Here is a 15,274-nt window from a genome sequence, read left to right as displayed (position 1 = left end):
CTATAACTCAAACGGCGAAAATTTCTAGGAAACAAAATGGCGAAATGTAAAATAGTGGCCATGACATCAGAAGCCGGGGTCAAAGTCAAGAGTCCCCAGCGGCTAATTGGTGGCTGGTCGATTGGGTAATTTAAGCCACTTAGGGAATATTTAGTTCATTTAAAGGAAAAAAAATTATAATTGAGGAAATCAGAATTTAGAATTTTTGAAATTTTGATGGGAAATTTGCCCTTAAAATGGAAATTTTAGAATTTTCAAATGTTTTGAAATTTTTTGGTGACGATGTTTTCCTAAAGACTGGAAATTCCGGGTCAGTTTGGAAAATTTCGGGACAATTTTTGTTATTTTTAAAATCAATTTTCGTAAAATATTGGCAAAAGTTGAAGGTCAAGGTCATCCAACACGGTGGCCGTGACATCACAATTCAAAATGGCGGGCATCGGCTCCTGCGCCTCACTCCGACTCCAGGCGCAGGAAATACAATCATGTAGGGCCTACCACTAATGCGTCTTTCTTGGGATCGAACCCGTGACCCTTATCAACACTAAGACCAACTTCTGCGCGTTTTAACGAAAAACGGAAATTTTACAAATTTCCATCTGATTTCCGGAACACAAACTCAACTTTCTTCCAGACCATTACAAAAAAAAATGTTTTTGGAACTCGACGAGGGCTGACTCTGTAGGGCAATGCGGGGAAAATTCGCTTACAGGGTTGGATGTCTGTTTGCGCGCCGCTAGGGGGGGGTGGTTGTTGGCGTAGGAGGAGGCGCTTGATCGAAACCGAGAGAGAGAGAGCAGAGAGCTGCAAGTCAACTCGCCCAACTCGCTCCAGCTGCAGATAAGGCCGCCTGCTTCCCCGACTCGGCGGGGCTGGGCGCAAACAAGGGCCCAGGTAATTAGCGTTGTTTGCCTGTTGCCGGGCCCGATATCGGTCGGCTCCGTGCCGATCGTCCTCCGGCTTGTTGCAGTCGCTGCGAGTCAGCTATTACCTCTCACTTCTCCCACCCCTAACCCGCCCCCAACCTCCCCGAAACCTTTTCCGACACAAACCCATTCTCCCTACCCTTCCGTCAGCATCAGGGACGTCGGAACGTTTTCATGAGTGGGGCGAAAAGATGTATCACACTTACCTCAGTCCTAGAGAGGAAATATTTGGAATTTTAGATGCAAAATTGTGCTATTTAATGAGTTTCCGAACCAAAATATTAAATATACCATTCCAAGAATTTGATGACGTAGTATGTATTAAATACTATTCTGACAGTAAATGTAGTACAATTTAAATAAAATACCATCTAGGAATTTGCAATCATTTTACAGTATATTTACAATCATAAATTTGATTTTCTAATCAATGTGATCACCAATGCAACGTTTGGAACTACTGGTCGAGAAAAATACTACTAGGACCAAACATTTATTCTGGGAAAAGGAGGGGGGCGAAATGCTACTCTCGCCCCCCCCCTCCCCATGCATAACAGCACGGGGGCGACTCGCCCCTGCTGCCCCCCCTCCCCCCCCCCCCTGTTCCGACGTCCCTGGTCAGCATCCACCACTCTCGTAGGTACTTCGGTTCCCTCCGGCACTGAGCCAAACAGTCCAGAAAACGCGCACAGACGAACTCAATACACGGATTTTGGGCAAGTAATCAGCCCAAGGTCCGTAGTAGGTACGTAAGTAACCACGCAAGCGCTTGCCTGGACTGATTCATGGGAAACGAACGAGAAAACCAGAATCGGAATGGTCAGACCCGGAGTTCGAAGCCAGACTTCCTCGGAACGTTGGTCCGTTGTCTTGGCCATCGGGCCATCTCGCGCTCAATTTATTTATTTATAGATAAATTTATTTACAATAAAAAAGCGCGGTGTGTGTTCGAACGCCAAATAACGTAGACAAACATCTATCAGATTATTTTAAAATTCTCCTAATCAGAAAAAAAGAATATGTACTGTACTTTTACAAAAGATTCTTTTGGAAACCAGTTGTCAAGAAATATCTTGGACACTACAAAAAGTATATTGAAACTTTGTGAAACACATAGCTATGGTTATTTTTGGATATTACGTAATACGTTGTTCGAGATAATAAGTATTTTTTACGATAACTGGCGCATAATTTTATATTTTTATTGATGTTTTATCAAGCAAAAATTTTCCTAATCCATGGAAAAGGTAAAAGAATATTCAGTAATTGGACTTTATTTGGTTTTATTATGCTTATTAATGTGCGCAGTTAATACTGGAAAGTTATTCAGGCAACTGTTTACAAAGAACTTTAACTATTGGAGGTACTGGGACAACACAAATCTATAATTCCCGAGTAAGAATCCAAACCCAATAGTACTGCGAACACTATTTTTAGTGATAAAGTTTTTTTATGTAAATGTCGAAATATATAAATATCTGTAAGTTTATATGAATATTTCTGTTCCGTTTTCAAAAACCACTATAGTGTCGTGGATTCCCGTTTCCTTTCTTATCGAACATTAGCAACTTGCGCTAGCTTTAACAGAGAAACATTTATTTTGAAGAATCATAATAAAACCTGATATTTAAGTTATTGATAATTTCCAAATAAATGCAAAATAAATTACAAAAAAGAGTAAGGATAGGTACACAAGATGTATAAGAGGAGATAAATAAATATTGTTTAATTTTAGAGACATAACTTTATTTCAATATTTCTGAGTATACAACATTTTATGTAATTTTCCTGAACGGAGTCAAAATATTCTACCTGATCTAGATGTCCCAACATACAGGTTTCCACGAGAAAAGCAATCTTTCCTCAGATCAGCATCAACAGATTTGCATGTTACACCCTGAGATTCGTTGACGGTGACGGCAAATTTAATGTTAACTGGAAACCACAGTCGCTTAAATTGAAAAGGTAATTCGGTTAGGATCATGGGAAAGCTAGGAATTTGCACCATTTACGCAGCTGCTGGTCCTGTGATACTGATGGTTTCAAATATGTTGTTCCTAAGTGCTTTAATTTGCGTTCTTGTCCCATTGCATTGGATTGGAGGGTGAAGATTACGCATTAAAATAATTGGAATCCCAAAATTTTATTTTTAGGCAATGAGAGGAAAGCCTATTGGGTTGAGGGAATTGAGAAATTCCAGTATGTTATAAACATATGTGTTATTTAGTGACTGTACCTTAAATCACCATCTACAATGATAACGCACGTTGACTGGCCACAATAGGGATTACAGCTGGGAGTAGGCTAGCATACTGCCAATGCTTAAAGTTTCAATAAAATGTTCATTTGCATAATTTCCTACATTTTATAACTACGTTATATAAGTAACTTTTTACTCGGAGTAAACTTTTAGAGCTCCGTTTTTAATTACAAATATTATTTATCTTCCAAAACATTTTTTTTTGACGTGACGTCTAATAAATCGATGAACGCCGGCTGCACGCACGAAACAGTGTCCCGTTACGCACATTGTCCCGTTACTCTGTGTCCCGTTACGCTCATTGTACGCTTGCGCCGCATCTATCTCTCTTCTACTCGATTGGAACAACCATTTATTTGACTTTTTCGAGGCACATTAAACTTGAAACACTCTCATTCGTTTCCTACTTTACCTATCATCGTCTTATCCTTAACAGAATAACACAGATTGGAAGAAGTTAAATAGCAAACATGTATAAAAGTTATAGTTAAAATAATCTCTTCGTTAAAGTAATAAACATATTTGAATTAATGAGTGCAAATAAAAGTAAATTTATCAATTAAATTGTAGATTTCATTTCACTCCTTTGTATCCATACAAAATAGTGATAATTCAATAAAAATGATTCAATTTTATTCATAAAAGTATGCAATCATTTCATCAATGTTTTGTTATGACGTTGTCACGTTAATATATCGTCCGTAAACCGACTTTACAGACAACCAATTTTTTTTTAAATATATGAAATGAAACATATTCTATGACTATTTTTTTTTACCTCCAAGGAAAGATTAATACGATACGAATAACAAAAGGTAACGAAAATGAGTTTAGTCAAATATCGCAATAAGGACAATAAGGGAAACAGGTAAGAAATACGTGAGACAAGTGATTGCAGAGAACCTGGTGGTGTGTACTGTACCTGCGTTTTTAAGAGCATGAAACCAGTTACAGTCGTGGCATCTAGTGGCGTGGAGTTTAAATTAGTTAGAGAGCAATGCAGTGAAGTGTTTTGCACTTAGCCTATGCTGTTTGGACAGAGTTTCCCATATTGCCTTATTACGATATTTGGTTTAATACACAATCAATTTATATCCGCTCTTCTATAACTCTTTAGTGTAACTTTACTATAGATATATCTAGTGTGTATTTGTTTACTGTTATTTTTAAGTATTTTATTATTTTTAATATATTTTTAAAATAAATACTAGCCTTAATCCATCTGCAATAATGTAGTTCCATGACAGTGAACGAATTCTTGATATCAGTGCAGTAGTTTTCGATATTCTTAGAACAAACCCACACTCTCTCTTTGTAATATTGGTATGGATCATGCGAATGCTCAGCCCTTACGAACAGTAATGACTAGTAATAAGTTGAATAAAACTTTTTTTTCTTAAAGCTGAATCTCGTATTTGATTCTTAAAATAGTGCTTCAAATCGAATTTAAATCTCAAGAGTCTAAAAAGATAATTAAGTTAAAAAAATTAAACCCTTCAATGTTTATTTTACAAATAAATACATATTTACATGTTTAAAATGGATACAATTTCTTTTTGTATCAAAAAAGTTCTCTGACTTCCTAAACTAACATTCCCAGAATATTGGGGGGGGGGGGGCTGAATTGTATCCCCTCGGAAAGGGTACCTTTCATACTTTTGGTGGCGGTAGTGTAGCTGGGTAGAAACTGGAAAGGTACCCTTTACGATTTCTTAAAATGTTTCGGTTTTAATGCAAATATGCACTGGAAAGGTATTCCCTCGGAAAGGGTACCTTTCAGGATTTTCTGTACAATGACACAGCAGAAAATAAACTGGAAAGGTACCCTTTCCGATTTCTTAAAATGCATATTATTTTCTGCTTTAAAATTCTGAAAGTTATCAACTTGGAAAGGTAACCTTTCCAGTTTGCGACATGGTTGTGCTCGCTCATAAAATCCTAAAAGATATCCGCTCTGAAAACATATCCCAAAATGGCTGCCAGACAAATGCTTGGGACTGCTTGGCCAACTCATGCTTTAATCATATAAAATTATGTAAACATATTAATCTCATGTATAAATATAAATACATTAAAACAAGAATTGATTCAAAATAGATTAAAATAAATAAAAATACACTCAATTGTGAGCACTTATACCTAACAATTACTTTGTAGGCATTTTTTAAAACTTTATCACCATAAATATTAATGAGCTCGTGATATAAGCAACTCTCACTGTCTTTCCAACAAACTTTTACTTTATCACAATATACATTAAAGAGCTAAAGATATAAGAAATTCTCATTCTCCTGTCTTTCAAAGAAATAATTACTTTATCACAATAAATATGAAGGGGCCCGCCTCGTCAGGGGTGTATGTGTGTTAGTGAGGCATGATGATAAGCTCGACGCTCGCTGGTCCTTCCAGCGCGGTGTAGCCTCTAAGCGCAAGCCTCTGAACTGGCGCGCAGTCTTCTCGTCGTCACAGGATTACTGAGAAATTTGAGCAGTGGCTGTAACATTATATGGAGGAGAAATGAATATAAAGGTGTAATGCAAGTCCCTTAAGTGCTTTCAAGAATCGTGGCGCGGCAGTCAGCTCAACTACAAGTGCTGGGAGAGACCAGGTTCGTTCCGAAAATTAATCCACACACTGCCCGCGCCAGGCGGAGCACCACGGTACATGATCGTCACACATTTAATGGTATTTGAGGATTTGAGATTTTGGCCGGCCTGACACTCCAAGAAGACGAAGAAGTATGTGACGACTCCGACAGGCTTGAAAGATGCACCGCTCAGTCGCTCAGAGAGTTATCACTGTGCAGATGGCCAGCAATAAATAAACAACCAGTGAAAATGATTCATCCTTTTTAAGTGCCTCTTAATATATCTAGGTTTTTTTTTTTTTCGACTCCGTGCTGGAAGAAATATCACGAGCGCCCGGCCATAACTCGCCCGGACCCATAAATGATCCCGCGTCCTTCGCTATTGTGAGTGTTTCGTTCTGTGCGGCATTGTCGAAATCCTCTCCCCTTCCATCGAAAACTAACCCCCCTCCCTCCCTCCTATTTCTTTCAACGCCTCGACGTAGTATAGAGGACATGGGATAGACGACCAAGATTGATAACGGAAGGAAGAAAGGGTGCGCGTGGGAGAGTTTGGGAAGGGAAAAGGGGAAGAGGGGAGGGACTAGTAAAAAAAATTGAAGGGGGGGAAAAGGGGGAGGGGGCTGATTGATTGTGAGGATCAGCGGGAAGACAAATCGCAGAGATCTGCGACACAGATTATTGGGCGCACCGTCACCACTGCCCCAGTTAGAATGGCTGGTATCATTTCTATTTTAAAAAATCATAAACAGAACTCCTGGACTTTTCCTTGACTGATTCTGGTCTTGTGGAATTTTTTTCAGCATCCATAAAATGCAACATAATTCCATTGAAAAACCAATATCAGTTTATTGCGCTTCTTCCAAAGTGCGATAGTCTCGAATTAGATGGAGCTTTTCAATGCCGTGTCAAAACTGTTTAATACAGGAACAAAAACACTGGAAATTTTATGCACAAAGTGACGCGTTTTACATGACACCCCGAGACACTACCACAGACAGCACTGGCTTTAAAATACGACTCAGCTTCTGCTCAAAATTATTCGGCACACCAACATTGCAAAAAAAAAAAACAAGAATGAGCCCAAATAAAAACCAATGTAAATGACACATTTAAAAGGGTAGCGATACAGAATGGGCCTTTGACATCATCATCATAATAATAATCAACTACTTCCAGCCTGCTGTCGGATCAGCAAAGTAAAATAGGTTTTCTGGTCAAGTGCACCGGGTGAATGTCCACCCCCGCGCCTTGCCCGGAACGCCGCCGAGGTGGTCACGCCCCGGACTGGACGGAGACTCGCCCGGGGAACCACACACGACTTAGAAAGTCACAACTAAGAACTGTCATAACTTAGAAAACTTGGAAAAATCCACGTAACTTAGAAACACACAACTTAGAAAGATCATAACTTAGAAACACACAACTTAGAAACACATAACGCAGAACCCCACAACTTAGAAACGTCATAACGTAGAAAGTCACTACTTAGAACTGTCATAATTTAGAAACACACAACTTAGAACTGTCATAACTTAGAAACGCGTAACTTAGAAACACGCAACGCAGAACCACACAACTTAGAAACGTCATAACGTAGAAAGTCATAACTTATAACTATCATAACTTAGAAACACACAACTTAGAACTGTCATAACTTAGAAACACGTAACTTAGAAACACGCAACGCAGAAACACACAACTTAGAAACACGCAACGCAGAACCACACAACTTAGAAACGTCATAACGAAGGAAGTCATAGCTTAGAACCGCCATAACATTAAAAAATTCTAAGTTATGTGTTTCTAAGTTGTGTGTTTCTAAGTTATGGCAGCACCCCGCTCACCCGGTGGCCGTTGACGAACCAGGTGAGGTTGGCGGCGGGGAAGGAGGGCGCCGAGGTGCAGTTGGCCCGCACCGTGTCCCCGGCCGAGTAGCGGGGGCCGTCGACGGCCACCTCCGGGTCCGCGGCGGGCAGCTCTGCAACACCCGCACAAGGTCATCCTGACTGCTCCAGCCCGGGCGACTGGCCTGCCGAGCCGGCAGAGGTCGGATCACGAGCAACTGGGGTCCCAGGGATGTGAGAGGTGAGGTCCCGTCATGGGCGTCGCAAGGAGGGACTTCAATTGATTTAGTTGTTGAGGAATATCCATCCCCTGGCGAAAAAAAAAAAAGCGGGGGGCCCGGGGGTCCACCCCCGGGAAAAATTGGTATTTTTAAGGTGCAAAAAGGCGGTTTTTAGGCATTTTCCTTTCCTAAATATTCTAATTATAGTTGGTTGCAATATATAATATATTTTTTATAAAAATAATATTTTCAGAGAACAAATTTGTAAAAAAAACACAGTTAACGTATCTGCATTCGGTATCGGACCTGTTTTTGATTTTACTCGAAGATCGAATTAAAAAGTGCTCACATTACCACGATTGGACTAAATGCACCATGCGCGCAACATTTGGATTATATCACAGAAATCATAATTTTTAATATAACTACGAAACTAAATATATTATTGGAGGGGACGAAATTGAAGACTTTTATTATTTGGGGGGACGGGGGACGGGACGTACGTGTCACCCCCCCCCCCTTCCCCCACGGTTGCGACGCCCATGGTTCCGTGACGGCTCTACTCAGATTCCACAGAGGGGGCTAGCTCTGCAGGCGGAGCTGGGGGCGGGTCGGTGGGACCGAAGTTGGGATGGGTCTCCTCAACCTCTCGCCAGTAACAATGCCGCGATTGGAAGTGGCGAATCTATTTCCCGGTTCTCGGAACCCATGTTGGGCACTGGTAACAGTGTTAGGCATGTAAAAGAACCGTCTTTTCTCCTAACCAGGATCACACCCTAACGGGTTCATATGCCTGATGTATGTATTGATGAATTTATGAGGTGTGAACCTAAGTTACATGCTCCGGGTGAAATGGAAATGGCGAATTTATTTCCCGGTTCTTGGAACCCATGTTGGACACTGGCAACAGTGTCAGGCATGTAAAAGAACCATATTTTCTCCTAACCAGGATTACACCCTAACGGTTTCTGTTGCCTGGGGGAGTTTTGATGTACATGAGGTGTGAGCTCCGGGTGAAAATAATACATCGCGTCCAGTACGTTGTAGAAAAAGGTCCAATTGTCTAATATAATGAAACTGGTAATTGTATCTCGTGAGCGAGTGACCGAAAAAAAAATTGGTTGTCTGTAAAGTCGGTTTACGGACGATAGTATAACGTGACAACGTCATAACAAAACATTGATGAAATGATTGCATACTTTTATGAATAAAATTGAATCATTTTTATTGAATTATCACTATTTTGTATGTATACAAAGAATGAGTGAAATGAAATCTACAATTTAATTGATAATTTTACTTTTATTTGCACTCATTAATTCAAATATGTTTATTACTTTAACGAACAGATTATTTTAACTATAACTTTTGTACATGTTTGCTATTTAACTTCTTCCAATCTGTGTTATTCGGTTAAGGATAGGACGATGATAGGAAAAGTAGGAAACGAATGGGAGTGTTTCAAGTTTAATGTGCCTCGAAAAAGTCAAATCGATGGTTGTTCCAATCGAGTGGAAGATAGATGCGGCGCATGCGTACAATGAGCGTAACGGGACACAGCGTAACGGGACAATGTGCGTAACGGGACACATATTCGTGCGTGCAGCCGGCGTTCATCGATTTATTAGACGTTGTCACGTAAAAAAAATTCATTTCAAACTGTTTCTGCACTGCAAACACTACACTTCATCCAATGTTTTGGGCGTCTAACCATATGGCGCTACACTCAGGCACGTAGAAACGGGGGGGGGGGGGGGGGGGGGACCCAGGCGACTGCCCGGCCATAACATTTCATGGCCGGGCAAAGTGATGGTTTTGCCCGGCCATTGCATCAGAACAAGAGGCATTGTCTTCATTGCAATGCTAAGTGGTTTTGTGGGATTTTCTTGTCTGTGCGTTATACTTTATTCTTTGCCGAAGATTTCAATCTAGACAGTCTCCTTACACAGTTGCAGCTATTGAAGAATCTTCCTGGAAATGTACCCGACACTTGTGCAGCATTCGCTGAAAAGTTGGGTAAAGAGAGTGATACGACCCGTGCTTTGCTCGATCAAGTAACTCGACTCATGATACTCATCATGACTGTGCCTGCTTCAGCCGCATCTGCAGAGCGTTCATTTAGTGCACTTCGTCGTTTGAAGACATACTTGCGATCTTCAATGTCCCAAAGACGTCTCACTCATTTGACTTTGCTTCATATCCATAGTGATAAAACTGCATCAATAGACATCAAGTCGGTTATGAAAGAATTTGTCTGCCGCAAGGACGAGAGAAAGAGCGTTTTTGGTAAAGTTTAATTTTTCTGTTGCTACTCATCAAAACATGAAGTCTGGGTGCTGTAATATTTCTTTACTTTACATCAAAACTTGTGATGCCATTTCTAGTAGCTGTGTAGTTGTCAATGAAAAAATACGGACTGTTCGTACAAATAATTCTGAGACTTTTGAGAATGTTTTTATGTATTTTAAATTAAGAGGAACATAAAAATGCTATGATAGTAATATGTCGAATGGCTCATTATTCCGAGTTTTGTTATATTGTGATTTGACTTTATCAATTTGAATGTGTTATTTTGCCATATGACTTATCATAAGATATTTAGATTTTCAGATTTATTAATGGTAAAGCAGTTTTTCTGTCACGTTTTAAATTAATATTCAGTGGACACTAGGTACACCATATGCTTGTGTCAATATAATCTGAATATTGGCATCATCTAAGAATATTTAATTAAAGGTGTGTAACATTAAGAGTTCTCCTGTCCTGATATTCAAATGAATTTACTTAAGAGTGGGCAATGAGTGGGATAATGACGTCTTTGTTAAATTGTTTACTCAAGGCTCAACCTCACTTAAATATTTGATTATAGCTTGTTTTGATTATTGTAGTTGTTTGTTAGCACGTATTAAGAAAATGTAACTATAGCTATAGACAGTTGGCAAAATATATTATCTCAAACTACAAATATTAATCTTCAACCACTGTCATGTAATTATGATGCAATTAGTCAAACACATTTTTAATTTTTTGCCTTTTCTACAGCTCTAGATAACTTGATGATATCTGGGAACTAAATTTGAAGTTGCTTGTGATTTATGTACTCTGTGCAGTGGGAAAATTCAACAAATTGCCTTCAAAATGAATTCTACGAGGCGAAAACTGAAAAGTGATCACTGTTTTGTGATGCCGAGTCTTAAGTAAATTTGTTATAAAAAAAGTTAAAATTTCTGCCAGTAGTACATTCTATTTTTATGTACGAAAGATGCTTAAATAGCACCATTTTGCTCCTCAGAATACAATTATTTTTTTCTACCGGACACCCCATTTGTTAAATCCACCACTTATAATGATACTCTCCTTTGCCGCCCCCCCCCCCCTTAAATATTTACTTCCTACGCGCCTGGCTACACTTAACTAAGGAGGGAAACGGCTTCACACACTTACAATGTTATGATTCGGACGTGGCCAACCCCGTTGTGAAGTCTTCATACCGCTAGAGGTACAACTACACTGTAAAGGAAAACATATCTCTTTAGACACAGCCAAAATTATGGCGCGTACGATGTTAGTGGGAAGTGGGCGTAATATATAGAACCCCCACCCCACCTCCAAATCCTAAATACTATATAAAAAAAAAAATTTCCACCAACAAAATGAAAGAATTTGAAAGAATACTGCTGTTAAAGTGGTTCTATTCCACTACCCCTTCGCCCCCTCAAAAAAAAAATTTATATATATTCTTTGTACACGTTTTGCTGACATTGCAGGCGTATATTTCGCAGATTAGTTATTTTGGTAAATTTAGTAAACCTGTTGTGTAAAAAATAATTATATACACCCATTTTTTTTTTTTAAGAAAAATCCAGAAGCATCTATCAAAATTTGTTGCATATTCGATGCAATCAAAATGTGTTCAGAATGTTTTCTATTAAGTGAATCCTGCATATTAGAAGAATTTCTAGAATATAAAAATGCTTTAGGCCGATTTAATTCACGATATTTCCCTACCTCTATGAGTAGACTGTGGACTTTATACCCGGCTACCGAATCGGGGGAATTTGCGGGTCTATACTTACGTTTGCCAGCTGGCTGATCACGAACGCACATTTTGCGATAAAAGACACGTAAACAACGAATATCATGGATATTACCGCAGGAAATAGCTGCTTGATTGACGGTATACACCGTAATCGTTGAGAATGAACACTCATTTCGGACGGTTTATATCGCACAGGTGCTACGTTGTATACCACGTGTGTACAATTTTTTCGGTGTGAAACGAACAACAGGTTAGCGATGTAATTGAACTATAGCAAGTATTAAATAATGTGACTTTTTTAATTGCACGATTTTCTTTTTATCATAGCTGGGCATTGCCGATGATTTTTTATTAAAACAATATTTTAGGTTAGGAACTGTTACTGTGATTTTTTTAATCACTGATTTCATATTAAATTGCTATAGTGATACACAGGTATTGTAGAATTGACTACACAAATTTATTTTACTCCATATTTAAATCAAATTACTACCAAACTAATCATCGATATTTTTAAATACCTGAAATAAAAATAAAATTTAGAAGATTTATCAGTGGAAAAACATTTCACGTGTCACTGACAAAATAGTTTGTTTAACGCACACATTAAACATTCAGTGGTTGCTTGCTTTTGAAGTCACTGATTTACACCAAGGCACACACGTATCGTAACGAAACACACATAATCGTAATCACTAAATCGGTAAAGTGCGAAAAACATAAAATAAATAAACAAATAAATAAATGCAATCAAAATGTATTCGAATGTTTTATATTAAATGAATCCTGCATATTCGTAGAATTTTTAGAATACCGCATTTAGTTTTCAAACGGTATTTATAGAAGTTTGTGAATCGCTGAAACGCGTGTATTTACATTAATTTTTAGACACGAAACACCCAATTTATTTTAACGATTTTCAAACACATTTTCTCGTTTATCTTTATGGCAACGGCCATTGCATTGTTGGTTTTGCTATATTCATCTCCTGGTAACGGTCATGACATTGTTTATGGTTTATTCACTTTCGGATAGTAATTCAGTTATCTTTTTATTCATACTGACACAGTATTTGTTAAATGAATGTAAATATGAAATATTAAAAAAATATTTGAACGCAAGATAGAATTTTATTTGTTTATAATTATTCATATTAATCTTTGTTGTAACGATTTTTTTATGATTAATTTTAAAATGTTTAAAATTTCATTTTTTCTCTTTTTTTTGTTCGGGGCGCAGCAGTGGCGTACCCACGAGGAAGGGCGTATATAAGGAACTGTGCGAGAGTGTTTTGTTTGTGGACTGCCTTAGCGAAGCACAGGTGCATTAGCTAGTATATACAAGGTGAGTCTGAATTCAACCGACAAACCTAGACAATAGGTTAATCGCGACAAAATAAGTTGAAAACCTCTATAGGTACGACTTATGGTTTAAAGTGCTTCCCAAGGTTGTATGCGTATTTGAAGTTGGATATGAACGACGTTTTTTTTTTTTTTTTTTTTTTAAATTTTAAACTAGCTGAAGTATCCGGCGCTGCCCGAGTTAAATCTGTAGGGCATATACCTGAAAGACGGGAAAATTTTTAATCATTAACACACCTGAAATTCGCCTTTAGAGCTGATTTCCGTAAAAAAAAAAAATCTTAGCATATGTCTACGTAGCAAAATGAATACAGTTGCCAAATTTCAAAGTCTGTAGGTCTTATAGTTCTGGTTAATTCTTGATGAGTGAGTGGTAATACCAACTTTGCTACCTCCGTTCACCTCCTTAAGTGATTAATTTTCAAAAAAACAGTGAAACACCTGTTATTTTATTTCTTCTGAAGAGTATATTTACAAAGAGCCATCACGTTTCTTTAAAAAAAAAAAAATGTTTTTCTATACAAAATTTACCACCCCTTTTCACTCCTTTAGGGATAGAATTTCAAAAAATCCTTAGGGTACTCAAGGATAGTTTTCTAGAAATTTCAAATCTCAAGGTTCTTCGGTTAGGCTGTGCGTTGTCTATCAGTCCGTCAGTGTTAGATTTTAATCAAGTAGAAAAAATAGATCGTATTTTAAATAGATCCCGAGCGTCCGAATTGGGTTTAACTAAATGAAATTCTACAATTTTGCGCCGAAATTCGGCGAGGTTGTAGAACTTCATTCAATCAAACACAACCCAGACAGTAAAAAAAATAAATAATTGGTTGTCTGTAAAGTCAGTTTACGGACGATCGTTTAACGTGACAACATTGATGAAATGATTGCATACTTTTATGAATAAAATTTAATCATTTTTATTTTAATAATAAAAGAATAAATGCTTGAAATTATACTAGTGATCAGATTTTTAAAATGCAAGAATAATTAACCTTTATTGCCGAAATTCTTGTTGTAAATAGCAATGAAAACCACATTAACTTTTCACTTCACTCTATAACCAGTCGACGAAACAGTTCACGTGTAGATGTAAGTTGTGTGCTGCCGCTGTCTTTCTTCTTCTCGGACGCATAGGCGCAAGCGTACAATGAGCGTAACGGGACACAGCGTAACGGAACAATGAGCGTAACGGGACACAGCGTAACGGAACAATGTGCGTAACGGGACACTTTTTCATGCGTGCAGCCGGCGTTCATCGATTTATTAGACGTTGTCACGTCAAAAAATGTTCAGCTGCAACTTGAAAAAAAAAGCGTGCACTAGCCTCGGAAAGGACTTTATACCGTAAAGCTGGACTCACAATGCCACGACGAGCACTGCACGACAAACCCGACAAACCGCCGTGCAGCGTTCCAGCACGACAGATTCAATAGCGTATAGGGTTACAATACCACGACAACATCAACCCGACGATTTCTGATTTGGCTGTCGGTAAATCATTCCAAGCCAAATACTTCCATAAAAATCCAGTATATAGAATGCACTAAAAACAGTGTATAAGCCAAAAAGAAAATGCTATCTCAGCCCATGAATTTTTTTTTTTGGCTGGTTTCTGTAGTCCTTCAACCCAATGTCATACAGAATACCATGAGCCTGAAATTTTATTAATTAAAAATTCTTCGCTGAACTCGTCCATTCTTAAATTAAATATTCACCCATCTCCAATAACAACATCGACCATAAACACGACGAGATCCGTTTGTGTAAACAGATGAACGCAAGCTTAGAAGCGACAAATATTAAAACCTACACACACGTGAAACGAAATTTCATTTTTCAGCATGAATATTTACCAAGTAGGTAAATATTTTTAGAAGTTTAATCGTGTAAGGTTTCCATTTCCGTTTTGCTTTCTGCCGAGCGGCACGACACGAAAAAAAAAAAAAAAAAAAATTGGAAATAGAATCTATTCCTTGCGGACCGTCGGGGCGCGTAATTTTGTCGGAGTGACGTCACGGAGACATTTGTCTTTC

At 38.3% G+C, this 15,274-nt stretch overlaps 1 protein-coding gene across 1 annotated transcript in view; it reads right to left on the bottom strand.

The window, feature by feature from the left end:
• The window catches only part of LOC134539930 (uncharacterized), a 94,593-nt gene that overhangs the window by 12,691 nt on the left and 66,628 nt on the right, over window positions 1-15,274 (bottom strand). Inside the window, exon 4 of the mRNA XM_063382293.1 lies at window positions 7,621-7,754. Within this exon, the coding sequence (XP_063238363.1) occupies window positions 7,621-7,754 (134 nt within the window). The remainder of the gene's footprint in view (window positions 1-7,620; window positions 7,755-15,274) is intronic.

The sequence above is a fragment of the Bacillus rossius genome, chromosome 16 (genome assembly GCF_032445375.1).
Source record: "Bacillus rossius redtenbacheri isolate Brsri chromosome 16, Brsri_v3, whole genome shotgun sequence".
In the NCBI taxonomy this organism is placed as follows: domain Eukaryota; kingdom Metazoa; phylum Arthropoda; class Insecta; order Phasmatodea; family Bacillidae; genus Bacillus; species Bacillus rossius.
Note: the sequence above shows the minus strand (reverse complement) of the source record. Positions and strands in the feature narration are given on the sequence as shown.